Source organism: Rhinopithecus roxellana, chromosome 11 (assembly GCF_007565055.1).
Source record: "Rhinopithecus roxellana isolate Shanxi Qingling chromosome 11, ASM756505v1, whole genome shotgun sequence".
Lineage (NCBI taxonomy): Eukaryota > Metazoa > Chordata > Mammalia > Primates > Cercopithecidae > Rhinopithecus > Rhinopithecus roxellana.
Window position 1 is genome coordinate 22,414,661 of NC_044559.1, and position 16,280 is coordinate 22,430,940.

Sequence of the window (16,280 nt, forward strand, 5' to 3'; positions counted from 1 at the left end):
CAACAGGGCAAGACTCAAAAAAAAAAAAAAAAAAAAAAAAAAAAAGATATGAACTGTTTCTACTATTTTATAGTTAATAGATTTGCTATAAATATATTTGCATAGATAGCTTTGTAAAACAATGATTTATTTAGATGGGAGGCTGCCAGTTTAGGATATGATTTATTGTACTTTTTCTTTTTTGTCCACCATTCACAGTTAAAAATGTGAAGGGATGGGGTATCTGTCTTCTAAAATCAGTAATAGATGCTTAACTTTGTCAACTGTCTTTCTGACATCTACTGATATAAATCAGAATTTTTTTTTACTACTTTCCCAATTAATGTGACATCTTTTGGTTTTGTTGTTCTTAAACTAGCACTGCATTCCTAAAACAAATCCAGTTCAGTTGCAGCTACAAGTCAGTAACCCTGGGTGGGAGTTGCTATCTGCTACCATTTTTATTTAGAAATTCTATATCAATGTTGACAAGTGAGATTGGCCTGTATTATCAGATCTTAGGATTTAGGATTAAGCCCATATCACCCTTAAAGAATGCAATTGACTATCATGCCATCTTGTTCTATAATATAGAAATTGGGAGTTTTTTGAAGATTGAATATTTTTTCTAGCAAATCCTTTTATTCTAGCTGCTTTTATGGGGAGGAGAGAACTTTTTGTTTTTTTTCTTTTATCACATCCATTATGCCAATAGAAGACTGACTTTGTTGACATTTTTAAAGAGCCAAATCTTGATTGTATTTGTGGGTTATAAGGCATTTTCAATTTTAAATTATTATTATTATATATTTTTTGAGACAGAATCTTGCTCTGTCGCCCAGGTTGGAGCACAGTGGCGTAATCTTGGCTCACTGCAACCTCCGCCTTCCGGGTTCAAGTGATTCTTGGGCCTCAGCTTCCTGAGTAGCTGGGACCACAGGCGCACACCAACACATCCAGCTAATTTTTGCATTTTTAGTAGAGACGGGGTTTCCCCATGTTCGCCAGGCTGGTGTCAAATTCCTGACCTCAAGTGATCCGCCTGCCTCAGCCTCCCAAAGTGCTGGGATTACAGGCGTGAGCCACCACGCCTGGCCAGTTTATTTAACAATCTTTACTAATTTGTTATTTTTTAGTTTGCTGCTTTGCTCTTTTTTCACATAATTATAGTTCTCTATTTTCTTTTTAAGTACTTAGAGGAATAAGATTTCTTAAAACTGACAGACCACCTATATGGTATTTACATTATTTAATAACAGACTTTTATGGTAATACTATATATATTTTATTACATTCTATATGTTTTCTCTAACTCAGTTGCTATTTAGGACTTTTGTTTTGCCATTAGCTCTATTTTTTAATTACTTAAATAGTACATGCACGAGGTGAGAAAGTTAAACTATACAAGGAATAAGGCAGTTTTCCTTCCACCCTATTTCCAGCCTTCCAAGTTGCTTCCTTCGAGACTCGCTGTTACCAGTTTCTTGGATAACCTTCTGAAGATAATTCATATAGATGCATGTTTGTTTTACAAAAATGAGAGGACATTATACACTGTGTTCTGTGTCTTGAATATAAGCCTACATAAAAGAATTTATCACAATTTTAACATGGTTTAGTATTTTTTAATATATGGCCTTTTCTTTAAATTTATCTTATTTTTTTGGAGATGGGGTCTCACTCTGTCCCTCAGGCTGGAGTGCAGTGGCACCATCTCGGCTCACTGCAACCTCTGCCTGCCAGGCTCAAGCGATTCTCCCACCTCAGCCTCCCGAGTAGCAGCCGCCACTCCTAGCTAATGTTTGTATTTTTGTAGAGACAGGGTTTCACCATGTTGCCCAGGCTGGTCTTGAACTCCTGGACTCAAGTGATCCACCCGCCTCAACCTCCCAAAGTTCTGGGATTACAGGCATGAGCCACCACACCCAGCACTTCTATGTATTTTTTATTTCTAATTTTATTTCATTATGGTCAATTCAGGTAGTTTTATGAAATTTCTTTTTGTATTTACTAGCATGTACACTGTAACATGATAAATGATCAATTTTATGAGTCACATAGCTTTTTTATTGAGACATTCTCACTCTTTCACCCAGGCTGAAGTACAGTGGCACCACCATAGCTCACTGCAGCCTCGAACACCTGGGCTTAAGCAATCCTGCCTCAGCCTCCTGAGCAGCTGGGACTGTAGGCACAGGTCACCAAGCCCGGCTAATTTTTACAAAAATTTTTGTAGAGAAGGGGATCTTGCTCTGTAGCCCAGGCTGATGTCAAACTTCTGGCCTTAAACGATCCTCAAATGATCCTCCTATCTTGACCTCCCAAAGTGCTGGGATTTATAGGCATGAGCCACCACACCCAGCCCACATAATCAAGAGAAATATACTTTAAAAAAAGCTTATGTTTAATTTTCTCTAAATCTGTTAATTCTACTTTACAAGTTATTCAGTTTAAAACTGACTTTTTTCAGTATGCCTGATCTTGTATGATGGTGTAAAAAACACTTCCACCAAAATTATGTTCCTATTTCTACTTACATATGTATTTTGTTAAGTTATTTAAAGCATGTAGAGCCAATAAAGTTTTTTCCATGATTTACTGTGCTTTTAACTGTCTTTATTGCTTCTGAAATTCATTTTAGTGTAAAGATCTACTTTTTCAGATAACTTGAAGTTTTGGCTTTTTTATGCATATGTAGTGGTAGGTATATACATGGTAACTTACAAAATACTCTTGTTTACTTAGGTCATTTTCCTTGAATAACTTGGAATTTATCTTATCTAGGACCTAAACTAAAAAATGATGTGTTTCTATTTACAATTATATTCCTATCAATTACTTAAAGGGTTTTTTCCTGAAGGGAGAGCAGCTCACCGGCACTGAGGCCAGGAAGGGGAAGGCAGATATTACTGCTTCCTTCTTATTTAGTGCTCTTGAAATGCAGTGGAGGCCAGACACGGTGGCTCATGCCCGTAATCCCAGTGCTTTGGGAGGCCGAGGTGGGTGGATCACTTGAGGTCAGGAGTTCAAGACCAGCCTGGCCAACAAGGTGAAACCCCACCTCGACTAAAAATACAAAAATTAGCCAGGTGTGGTGGAGCATGCCTGTAATCCCAACTACTTGGGAGCTTGAGGCAGGAGAATTGCTTAAATTTGGGAAGCGGAGGTTGCAGTGAGCCTAGATCACACCATCGCACTCTAGCCCGGGTGACAGAGCAAGATTCCATCTCAAAAAAATAAATAAATAAAAAATAAAAATGAAAAAAAGTGGAACATGCTCCCTAAAGAGGCATGAACTTCCAGTGCTGGCTTAGTGACGTATTATGTAGAATATGCTTTGTAATGATGGCAACTATGCCAGATTGACCAAAACTGGGAGGGTGTTTCATTTTGCTGTTCTCTTCGTACCTTAGGTAATTCTCTGTCTGCAAGATCACGTTTTTCACCAAACATCTCCGTAAGGCCTGTTCATCAAACATATACACACTACTTATAAAACCCCCATGGCATTATCAGCCTAACAGTTCAAAAAACTTGTCACCTTTATATATGTATTTAACACAAATTGGTCTACAAATACAGGTAAATATACATAAATGTCTTATCAAAAATATCTTAAAAGATTTACTTGTAAATGGACAGAGATTATGAAGTCCCCTTTCCATAAGATTTTTAGACCCATGGCTTTCTTATATAGCAATAAAGCATTACTGAATCACAACTTCATAAATGCTAACTGTACAAAAGGAGACAACTGAAAACCACATCGTTTCTAATATTATCACTGAAATTCACAATGTCAATCTTCCAATTCCTCCTGTGACAGTCTTCAATGTATCCAGTTTCTTCAGGCTTAAGGAATATTCACATCTCACACTTATGAGAAACATGAATGTTTTATTCCCTTACTGCAGTAAATAAACTAAATTCCTAACAGTGCACTCAGAGTTTCAAGCTTATGTATCTCCAGAGAGGAAAAAAAAAAAAAACAATTGAGGAAAACTAAATTTAGAAGATGAATCAGGGTACTAAATTAGTAAACTTGCAAACAGAAGTTTCTAAGAAGGACTGTAAGAAAGTGACATGCAATTAGCTAACCCTCAGCATTTTCCTACTCCTCACTCCTGCTTCCAGACACCACAATGCTGCCCAAACACAGGGTCACACATGAACACAACACTTTCCCAAGTTTGAATCTACACATTTGATCACATTAGCATTTTATCAACTAATATCCACTTTGGCCTCCATGCCAAGGATAGAGCTCTATTAAGTGAGACTGTGATAAAACAAGGACTCCTGTCAACCCACACCAAAGCCACTCAAAGGAAGTTCAGAATGAACTGACCTTCCCACCTCATCTACTGAATTATGTTACAGTGAGAAGGAATTAGCTACCCTGCTGTAAGAGGCTGTAATTATCCTATCAGTTCCTCTATAAAACAGTTTGGTTGGTAACCAGGAATAAAAAACAGCAACAAATGGATTATTTTGGTGGTGTTAATGGAAGAGATGCTAAGGTATCTCTAAGAAGCTGTATAAACTTAAGTCCTAATGAAGGATGGAAAAAAGGATGGAAAAAGGACCAAAGAACCATGACACTTAAATTTCAAACAGCCACTGAGATCTGGACGTGTACTGGTAAACTCTCCCAAACTCTTCAAAAAATACTAACAATTGAATTCACCATTTTCATTGAACTCAGTAATCACTAAGTGCATCCCCCCAACATTTTTTTTTTTTTTTTTTTTTTTTTTTTGAGACAGGGTTTTGCTCTGTCACCCAGGCTGGAGTTCAGTGGTACAAACATGGCAACCTCCTGGGCTCAAGCAATCCCCACCCCACCACCGTCCCCTGTCTCAGCCTCCCAAGTAGCTGGGACCACAGGTGCATGCCACCACATCCAGCTCATTTTTAAATTTTTTGTAGTGACAGGGGTCTCACCATGTTGCCCAAGTTGGTCTTGAACTCCTGGCCTCAAGCAATCCTCCCACCTTGGCCTCTCAAAGTGATGGAATTAGAGGTATGTGCCACTGCACCCAGTCAAAGTACCTTTTAGTATTGAAAATTAAAGTAACTATTGGCATTGCTTTAATTAGAATTACTTTACAGATATGAAAACAGAAAGATGAAATTATCCATGTCTAAGGCTACCCCCTATAGAAAGGGTTCAGTATGTACACGGTGACACCCATTCACTTACACCAAACTGAAAGATGGATACTCAGTGAGAGCAAACCACTACTGAATAATTCTTCTGACCTGCAGAATGAGAACGAAGTAGTCTACTGGCTTGTTGCGCTGGTAGAGGTAGTATTCAGGGGCTTTCTTGTTCTTCTCATCATACTTCAGTTCCTGGATGACATTGGGGTGCTTTAGCAGCCTTAGAAGGATCTTCTCTGACATCTGGGATGGGCTAAATGCTTCTACTTCTATAGATATAAACACAACTTGATATTACATTTCAAACGGAGGGAGAAAAATTATACTATTAATAGTAATTGAGGTGTTGAGATAAGAATATTTGGAATCAAAGTGATAGTATTTGGATGGATGAGGCTTCCGTTTGGTGATCCACTGGGGACAGATTACCTGGGAGAAATTAGAAAGTGCTGAATTCTCACGTTTGTTCCTTTTACTTCTTTCCTTTTCAACCCGTCATGGACTTCAGTCCTCATAAAACTACACTAATTTGACTGACAGAAATGAAAATCAACTGCAAGCGGGCTCCTTGAGTGCGGGGGATGCCCCTCAACAAGCCATAACAGTCTGACTGTCGACCAACAGCCAAAGGAAGAAGCCAAGGTCAGGAGCATCGGGTGCGGTTAGTGCCAGCGCACACACACGGGTGCCCCACGTCTCCCTCTCCCACTCAACTACCCCGAGGAATGTGGGGAACAAAGAGGGTTGAGACTGGAAATAAGAGCAGAGCATGTGCACACATCAACATGCTAATTAAAAAAAAAAGTAATGTTCAAAAGTATTTACGAAGATAGCAATTTTATTTTAAATACAAAAACAAAAATTACTGACTGAAGGGTGCTATCCTACAACTGGACTCTATGATATCTCAGAAGCAGAGTAGGAGATTTAGTTTTTTTTTTTTTTTTTTTTTTTTTTTTTGAGAAGGAGTCTCAATCTGTCACCCAGGCTGGAGTGCAGTGGTGCGATCTCGGCTCACTGCAACCGCCACCTCCCGGGTTCAAGTGATTCTTCTGCCTCAGCCTCCTGTGTAAATGGGATTACAGGCATCCACCACCATGCCTGGCTAATTTCTGTATTTTTGGTAGAGATAGGGTTTCATCATGTTGGCCAGACTGTCTCAAGCAATCCGCTTGCCTTGGCCTCCCTAAGAGCTGAGATTACAGGCAATGAGCCACCATGCCCGGCCTAGTTGTTTAGTTTTAATTTGTGGTTCTTAAATGATGAGGAACAGTATTATCAAAACTAGAAAAAGAATAATAAGTGAAAGACATTGTCTGTTATTTTCTAATTATGTATTTATGAAAGCTGTAAGTTCTGTATTAACTTGTGACTTTTTTGTAATAAGACAGTCATTATAGGAATTTTAGAAAATACAGAAAAAGAAGAAAGTAAAAATTATCTATAAGCCAACCACTCAGATTACCATTTTGAGCAACTGAGTGAGCATTTCTTTCCAGTGCCATGCCCAGGCACGTGTGCTCGTGTATCCGTGTGTGTACACACAAAAACACAACTCTAATCTTAAAGTACACATAGTTTTAGATTCTGTTTCTCCCCACTTTGTATTAAGTTATGAATATTTTCTAATGTGATAAATATTATATTGAGCATTTCCAGGCTTCTGAGAACGCGACCTTAAAGAGTTACACAGCATTCCGTCAGGTGGTTGTGGCTAGCCTTCTTTTAAACATGGTTTAAGTCTACTGCATGCAGATGAAAGGCACTGGCTGCCTATCAGGGACACCGACGTCTTCTAAAGCCAGTGGATGCTTTAGACTTTTTCACACTTCCCCTGGCCACCAGAGCTCAACCCTGGAGAGCATCTGGGGATGGGAGAAGGGTTGGTTGTATCTTAAATCCATTCAACCTTGACCTCTCTGGAGCAGTCAGTGCCGGCTGGGTTGGTGGTTTAAACAACATGAACACTTGCCTCCTGAAATGGACTCGAGTTAATCTGATCTGAGGAGGCCATCAAGAAATCCACATCAAAGTTCTTAGAATTTGATTTCATTAAAACCATAAAAGATAAAGATTTAATTGTGAAAACCTAGTTTTCTTCTTTGCAAATCACAGCCCCTGTGTTACCACTGATGTCCAACTGTGCTTCCAGGACAAACTGAAGAGAGATTGGACTCAACTGTCCATCAAACAAGCTGGTGCCAGGCTGGCACCATCAGCCTGCTCCGCCAGCTGGCTCTCCCACAGACCTAGCTGGAAGGAGATGGCCTGGCCTACTGTTCACATGCAGTGTGGCACTAACATTCATCCTTACCTTTCAGACCAATTTTAAGTTACTGGTCCACCCCTGGTAAATGTCTCAGAGGGTTCATGCCGACACTGAACATAGGAGAGGAGAGAATTTAAAAAGAAAAAAACAAAACAAAACAAAAAAACAAAAAAACAAAAAACAAAACACAAAAGTGGCATTACTTATCACCCCATTTCCCAGTGTCCACCCCCAGCCCACCCCAGTCAGTGGTGGGTGAGAAACACACTCCAGGGTTGGTAGAGATCTCAAACTGTGATAAGCTGCACTTGCCTGTTGCTAGGAAACGGTGCATGGCCAGGAGGAGCTGTGGTGATATTTTAACCTTCATCTCGCTGTCTGTCTGCTTAAAGGCAGAAAAATCTTGCTTTCGTTCCCGGTGAGCCACTTTCTTTTTTGTTCTGTTGTCAGCTAAGGGAGGAATGAAAAGAGAAAAAAAAAATAAGAAAATGCATCCCATGAGATCAGGGCTCTTTTTGAATGAACAAGACAAAATATATTGGAAGGGCTGGACTGTATTTTCAGATGCAGGCGCTCTACGCACTAATGCCACAGGGAAGGAGGGAGGGAGGGCCAGATCCTCATCAACTCAGCACAGCAGCCTGGGCACCACGCAGTCCGCAGCGAGTGACCACAGGCAGCCTGATTAGTGAATGTACTTCAGGAAGGTCTGTAGAGGGCCCTTGTGAGCATAGCATCCGGCAAATGCTGACAGAGCCTCTCACAGGACCCACAGAAGCACACAGCAACAGGGCGTGCAGCCTGGAGTGCACAGTCCACTGCTGCTCAATGTCACCATACTCCAGCAAAGGACCACCACTGTGTACACACAAGGGAGGAGTGTCCCTACCTGTAAGAGGCCCCTCGCCTCTGCTGAAAGACAATGCACAAACGCCACCCCCGTAAGAAACAAATAAGAATGCTTTCGCAGAGCAGTGTTTTATAGTATCTGTTCGCTTCACTGCTACTTCAGACCATGAGATCCTCAAGGTCAAGCAGATACGAATGGGATCTGGACAGGGGTCCGTGAACTTCCTCTGAAAAGGTCCAGGGAGTCAATATTTTAGGCTCTGCGGGTCTACATAGTCTCCACACTGCTGTTTAGAAAGATGAAGGAGCATGGCTGTTTTCCAATCAAACTTTCTTTATGAACACTGTAATTTGAATTGCATATAATCTTTGCACGTCACAAAGTAATTGTTCTTTTTTTTTTCCTTTTCTTTTTTCTTTTCTTGAGATAGGTTCTTGCTTTATTGCCCAGGCTGGAGTGCAGCACCACAATCGCAGCTCACTGCAGCCTCAACTCCAAGGCTCAAGTGATCCTCTCACCTCTGCCTCCCAAGTAGCTGGGACTGCAGGTGTCTGCCACCACGCCCAGCTAATTTTTAAATTTTTTATAGAGACAGAGTCTCACTATGTTGCCCAGGCTGGTATTGAACTCCTGGGCTCAAGCAATCCTCCTGCCTCAGCCTCCCAAAGTGCTAGGATTACAGACATTAGCCACCATGCTGGCCATTTTGCAACAATTTTAAGATGTGAAAAGACATTCTTAGCTTGCAGGTCACACAGAAGCAGAGTACAGGCACTCATCGGCTATGGTTTGCCAGCTCCTGACCTGGAAGGTACCTCCTGCAAAACCATCTTTTAAGTACTTTTCTGGACAAAGTAATGATCAAGAAAAAAAGAGCTTAAAGACAAGACCCCAATCGCTTGCTCCTTCCCAATAATTGAGTCACTGCATTATTGTTTCTTGCATAGAGCAAAACAGATTGATTACTAGGCTTTTCCTGAGAAGGCAATCACAACTTCTACTTTTCGTCTGCCTCAATTCTTTTGAGAACTAGACAGTAGAAATCAATACAGAATTTAAAAATAATTCTAATGGCAACAGCTGTCACTCCCAATCTCTATCCAGATCAAGAATATACCTGAAATCGGCCAGGCACAGTGACTTATGCCTATAATCCCAGCACTTATGGGAGGCCGAGGCAGGTGGATTCACTTGAGGTCAGGAGTTTGAGACCAGTCTCCCCAGTATGATGAAACCCTGTCTCTACTAAAAATATAAAAATCAGCCAGGCGTGATGGTGGGTGCCTGTAATCCCAGCTACTCAGGAGGCTGAGGCTGGAGACTCGCTTGAACCCGGGAGGTGGAGATCGCGCCACTGTACACTCCAGCCTGGGCAATAGAGTAAGACTCAGTCTCAAAAAAAAAAAAAAAGAAAAGACATACGCGAAATCACAAGTCCAGCATCTTGAGCCAGTAAGTAACATTAGGCAACACTTCTGTAGGAAATCAGTCCAATCAAGGCTTAAAAGAAGTTAAACTAGGCCGGGCGCGGTGGCTCAAGCCTGTAATCCCAGCACTTTGGGAGGCCGAGGCTGGCGGATCACGAGGTCAGGAGATCGAGACCATCCTGGCTAACACGGTGAAACCCCGTCGCTACTAAAAAAATACAAAAAACTAGCCGGGCAAGGTGGCGGGCGCCTGTAGTCCCAGCTACTCCGGAGGCTGAGGCAGGAGAATGGCGTGAACCCGGGAGGAGGAGCTTGCAGTGAGCTGAGATCTGGCCACTGCACTCCAGCCTGGGTGGCAGAGCGAGACTCCGTCTCAAAAAAAAAAAAAAAAAAAAAAGAAGTTAAACTAACATTTGTATAAAACTGAAGTGCAAACACAGGATCTCCTAAATGGTAAATCGCCTTTCTAATGTTAAGTACTACCCCTGGGGAAAAAGAAATACAGAGACACATTCGGTTTTTTTTTTTTTTTTTGAGACGGAATCTTGCTCTGTTACCAGGCTGCAGTGCAGTGGTGTGACCTCTGCTCACTGCAACCTCTGCCTCCAGGGTTCAAGTGATTCTCCTGCCTCAGCCTCCCAAGCAGCTGGGACTACAGGCGCACACCACCACGCCCAGCTAATTTTTGTATTTTTTTTTAGTAGAGATGGGGTTTCACCATGTTGACCAGGATGGTCTTAATCTCTTGACCTTGTGATCCACCTGCCTCAGCCTCCCAAAGTGCTGGGATTACAGGTATGAGTAACCGCACCCGGCCACACTCAGTTTTTAAATAGTCATTTGTGAGGAAGGATGAAAAGAACATAAACACACAAATAATATTCTCTGAGACCTCTGATGACCCTCCAAGTGAGGAAAGGATAAAACAGATGTGGGAAAGGGTGTTTTTTAAGAATGCTATTCAGATGTGAGGATAAAACAGGATATGTTTTCAGAAGACAGTCATTAGTTAAACGTAAAATTTTTTCTTTTGTGGGTACAGGGAAGACTTTCTCAGTTTTATTTATTTATTTACTTATTTTGAGAGAGTCTCACTCTATTGCCTAGGCTGGAGTGCAGTGGTGTAATCTTGGCTCACTGCAACCTCCATCTCCCAGGTTCAAGAGATTCTCCTGCCTCAGCCTCCCAAGTAGCTGGGATCACCCAGCTAATTTTTGTATTTTTGTAGAGATGGTGTTTCACCATGTTGGTCAGGCTGGTCTCTAACTCCTGACCTCAAGTGATCCACCCGCCTCGGCCTCCCAAAGTGCTGGGATTACAGGGTAAGCCACCACGCCCAGTGACTTTCTCAATCCTTTTTTTTTTTTTTTTTTTTGAGACAGAGTCTTGCTCTGTCACCAGGCTGCAGTGCAGTGACACAATCTCAGCTCACTGCAACCCCCGCCTCCCAGGTTCAAGTGATTCTCCTACCTCAGTCTCCCAAGTAGCTGGGACTACAGGCACGTGCCACCATGCCCAGCTAATTTTTGTAGTTTTAGTAGAGACGGGGTTTCACCATGTTGGCCAGGATGGTCGTGATCTCTTGACTTTGTGATCTGCCGGCCTTGGCCTCCCAAACTTTCTCAGTTTTAAAATGTGGGATGTTTCCTTCTAGCAGGACTGAATAAAAAGCACCCTGCTTTGAGGAAAGCAGACTTTACCCTGAATGACCAGCTTGTTGGGAAGCTGGGACAGTCCATTTCCCCTCCGGAAGACATGCTTTAAAACCAGGCAGCATACACAGAGTCCAGATGCTCTTTCTCTATCCCACCCCTGGGACCCCCAAACATCTCAGGCCTGGGCCATCTCTGGCTTTATGGAACCCTTGAGCATTGCTAAGGGTGCGGCCAAGGAAGATTTAAGCTCCACAGTCCAGCAATCATGTTTTACACTTTAATGAGACAGGATTCAGTTCAACACTCAGTTCAGGATCAAGTCTACACCTGGGCAAATAAGGTATCCATACTCACCTCACCCTGCCCTGATCTGAGCCACTCCCCACTTTCACCTTCACCAAAAGAGAAGGCAGAGAAGCAGAGAACAGGAAAAACACATTCTTACTGTGAACCCTACCCCATCCTGCTTCCCACACCCCCAACCCGCTGCCCCAGCAAACTACACTTGCAAATCTCACCTCCAACCCTGACCCAAGGATTCTGGAACAAGAAAGTATAAACAGTTGTCATCCTTAAGTTTAACAAATCCCATTCAGTTGTGTTTTTTTTTTTTTTTTTTTTTTTTTTTTTTTTTTTTGGAGACGGAGTCTCACTCTGTTAACCAGGCTGGAGTATAGTGGTGCAACCTTGGCTCACTGCAACCCGTCTCTTCGGTTCAAGCAATTCTCCTGCCTCAGCTTCCGGAGCAGTTGGAATTACAGGTGTGCACCACTACCACTATGTCCAGCTAATTCTGTATCTTTAGTAAAGACAAGGTTTCACCATGTCAGCCAGGCTGGTCTCAAACTCCTGACCTCAGGTGATTTGCCTGCCTTGGCCTCCTAAAGTGCTGGGATTACAGATGTGAGCCACTGTGCCCGGCCTCCCATTCACTTTAAAGAGTACTTGAGTTATGAAAAGTACAAACAGAAGTTTATCTGAAAACAATATACCTAGTTGTATAAAACAAAATTTTAGTAGAGTTTTTTTTTTTTAACATATGTAAAATAAAATTCAAAACCAACAGCAATTTTCTGTTTAGGACAAGTAATGCCCTCATCAGTGGTTAGAAGCAGCCAGAACAATGCTGTTGCTTGACATTACAGGATCTGCTCCTTCTGATAAAGGGACTGGAATATACCGACAGGTCATGCACGGCCTACACACGTCGTTTATCATTATAGAGGCAGCAACTGGAGAACTGTCAGATGACTCACAAACAGCACAACAAAAAAAGCAAAGGTTTTGGGAAATACACTCAGACAGTGCTACTTACTGTATAAATCTGTTTCATCTAGAATCTCAGATTTGATGATTTCTTCAATCACATCTTCTAAGGTGACAATTCCCAGAACTTCATAAAACGGATCTCCTTCTCCCTCATTGTTTACCCGCTGCACGATAGCCAGGTGAGATTTACCTTTAGAGAAAATAAAAAGTTTAGGAAGTGACTTTCTGAATTTCCTGAATGACACGTTATATGTGATACGGTAAAAACATCAGCAAACACAGATGCCGGATTACAAAAATCTCTGTTTCAGCATTTTAAAATTGTACTGAGATATCACAAACAAATGGAAGAACTTCATGAGCCATTAAAAGGCAGAAAGTTATGCCAGAAGAGTGTCACCCTCGACATACATGGCACTGCACCATTGTTCTCTGCTTCCTAATGGTAATGTCTCTTGGTGCGTAACCTTTCAGCAACAGCCACCTAAAGAGAGTGGTTCTCAAAGTTCATGGTGCCCTAGGGATTCCCAAGACCCTTCTAGGAGGTCTGTGAGGCCCAACTATTTTCATAAGAATACTAAGATGCTATTGGCCGTTTTCACTGTGTTGACATTTGAGCTGACGGTGAAAGGCACCTTAGCACAGATGAAGGTAGTGGGAGCGAGCTGCATGTAGTGATCGCTGTTCTCTGTCACAACGCACATGCAGTAAAGGGAAGGAAGTAGCTTCTCTTAAAAATATACTGGGCTGGGAGCAGGGGCTCACTCCTGTAATCCAAGAGCTTTGGGAGGCCCAGGCAGGATGACTGCTTGAGCCCAGGGGTTCACGATCAGCCTAGGCAACACCGTGAGATCATGTCTCTACAAAAAACCAGAAAAAGTAGCTGGACATGCACGCCTATGATCCCAGCTTCCTGGGAGGCTGAGGTGGGAGGATCCAGGAGTTTGAGGCTGCAGTGAGCTATGATCGAGTCACTGGACTCCAACCTGGGCGACAGAGTAAGACACTGTCTTAAAAAAAGTCCTTGCTGAAGCAGTAAACATTAATTTCATTAAATCCTGACCCAAGTACATGTCTTTTGGTAATCTCTATAACAACCTGAGAATTGCCATAAAACACTTCTGTTGAATTCTGAAGTATGGCAGCTGTGCTGAGGAAAGACTCTTGTGATTGACTTGCAAGTTGGACTGGCCATTTTCATTGTTGAATGTTTTTACTTCAAAGACTGACTACTAGACAAACTATGGTTATATAGACTTGGGTATATGTCAGGCATTTTCTCAAAAATGAATCTGTCACATCAAGGAAAACAACAGGCAGCGTGGACTGCCAATGATAAAATTTGAGCTTTCATCAGAAAATTAAAATTTTGTCTGGGTGCGGTAGCTCATGCCTGTAATCCCAGCACTTTGGGAGGCTGAGGTGGGTAGATCACCTGAGATCAGGAGTTTGAGACCAGCCTGGCCGACATGGTGAAACCCCGTCTCTACTAAAAATACAAAAATTAACTGGATGTGGTAGTGTGCGCCTGTAATCCCAGCTACTCAAGAGGCTGAGGTGGAAGAATCACTTAAATTTAGGAGGCGGAGGTTGCAGTGAGCCGAGATTGTGCCACTGCACTCCAGGCCTAGGCAACAGAGTGAGACTCCCACTAAAAAAAAAAAAAAAGAAAAAAAAAAAGGCTGAATGCAGTGGCTCACACTTGTAATCCCAGCACTTTGGGAGGCGGATCACTTGAAGTCAGGAGTTCAAGACCAACCTGGCCAACATGGTGAAACCCTGTCTCTACTAAAAATACAAAATAAATTAGCCAGGCATGGTGGTGCACGCCTGTAATCCCATCTACTCAGGAGGCTGAGGCAGGAGAATGGCTTGAACCCAGGAGATGGAGGTTGCAGTGAGCCAAGATGGTGCCATTGCAATCCACCCTGGGCAACAAGTGAGACTGTCTCAAAAAAAGAAAATTAAAATTTTGGGAAACTTGTAGCCACCACGAGCGTAATAGCTTCTCACAACTAAAGACTCTTCCAATGAGATTGCTGGTGATATTAACAAATGATTTTTTAAAATATTGAATATTGCAATCTGTCAACATTTTGAAGATCTGTATAAATCAGTGAACCAATAATTTTCAAGTGACTATGGCAATGATGTTACAAAATCATGCAAGAGTACACAATCCATTTGGAGTATAAGACGGAACAACGATTTAAAAAAAAAATTCTTATTTTGGAATAATTTTAGACTTACAGAAAAGTTGCAAAGAGTACAGAGAGTTCCTATAAACCCTTTACCCGGTTTCTCCCATTGTTAACATCTTACACTACCATGATATATTTGTCAAAACTAAAATTGACATTGGTACATTACTATTAAGTAAACTCCAGGCTTTATTTGGATTTCACTGATTATTTCTATAACATCCTCTCTGTTTTGTTGTCTGGTTCAAGGCACCACACCACATTTAGTTGTCATGTCTCTTTAGTCTCCTCTGGTCTGTGACGGTTTTTCGGTCTTTGCTTTTTATGACACTGACAATATTGAAGGGTACTGGTCAGGCCTCCTGCAGAATATCCTCCGATTTGAGCTTGTCTGATGTTTTACCCATGAGTAGACTGGGTTATAGGTTTTCTAGTTACATCACATCAGTGGTTATATGTCATCACTGCTGACGTTCACCTTTTTCATCATTTGGTTAAGGTTGTGTTGCCCAGGTTGTGTTTGCCCATTGGAAAGTTACTCATTTTTCCCTTTCCTTAATTCTATTATTTGAAAACAAGTCACTAAGTCTAGCCTACCCATTCAAGGATGGAAGTTAAGCTCTACTTCCTGGAATAGGGAGGTATCTACATATATTATTTGGAAGGGGGAGTACTTACATATATTCTTCAATATTCTTCTGTAAAGAAGATTTCAGACCAAAGTTAATGTAAGAGTCCAAATGTCCACTGGTATGGTTTCAGATTCTACATGGCAACTAACCTTTAAGAAATTACTACCTATGGAGTTTTGATGTAATATCAAAGGAGAATACCGATCACTGTCCAAAAAAGCTGATACTCCTCCCTTTTCCAAATACATACCTGTGTGAGGCCAGATTCTCCTGATACACTTCAACTAACACAGTATACCACACAGACTGAATGCAAGACTGAACCCAGCTGCCTTCCCTTTAGCTTGATTAGACATGCAAAAAGTAAAACAATGGCACTCTTCTACCGTTTTAGAAAATAATTTTTATTAAAAACACTATATTAGCATGCAATGGATTACTGTCCTTTTAATCAACTAATGTTTTGAAGGTCTCCATTTTAATTCAAATACATTAATGTCAAAAGATAGAACCCACATCAATAAAAGGATCCTGAATCATTTTTAAGAGTTTCAAGGGATCTGAGACTAAAAAAAGTTTAACCCATTTATGTCAGAGGTTGCAAGTTTTTGTGAAAAATCAGACCTTGGTGATGATCTTGAGCAGTAGAATATAAATAACCCCCACAAGCTTAGCATTCCAATAATGGAACCCTAGGCATAAATAGGTTAAAGACTGCTGCTTTTGGGGATGGATCACTTGAGACCAGGATGGCAAGGGAAGAACATGAGTCGAACAGTTCTGGATTTGAACTCCAGCAGGCCACTCATTAGTCATTACTAGCAGAAGACCATGA

General features: G+C 41.6%; 1 protein-coding gene across 2 annotated transcripts in view; it reads right to left on the minus strand.

The window, feature by feature from the left end:
- Positions 1-16,280, minus strand: part of CNNM2 (cyclin and CBS domain divalent metal cation transport mediator 2) — a 186,760-nt gene that overhangs the window by 27,994 nt on the left and 142,486 nt on the right. For both annotated transcript variants that reach the window (XM_010356188.2, XM_010356187.2), the window contains exons 2-4: positions 12,659-12,802; positions 7,724-7,861; positions 5,242-5,411 (exon numbers count right to left, since the gene is read on the minus strand). In XM_010356188.2, the coding sequence (XP_010354490.1) occupies positions 5,242-5,411; positions 7,724-7,861; positions 12,659-12,802 (452 nt within the window). The remainder of the gene's footprint in view (positions 1-5,241; positions 5,412-7,723; positions 7,862-12,658; positions 12,803-16,280) is intronic.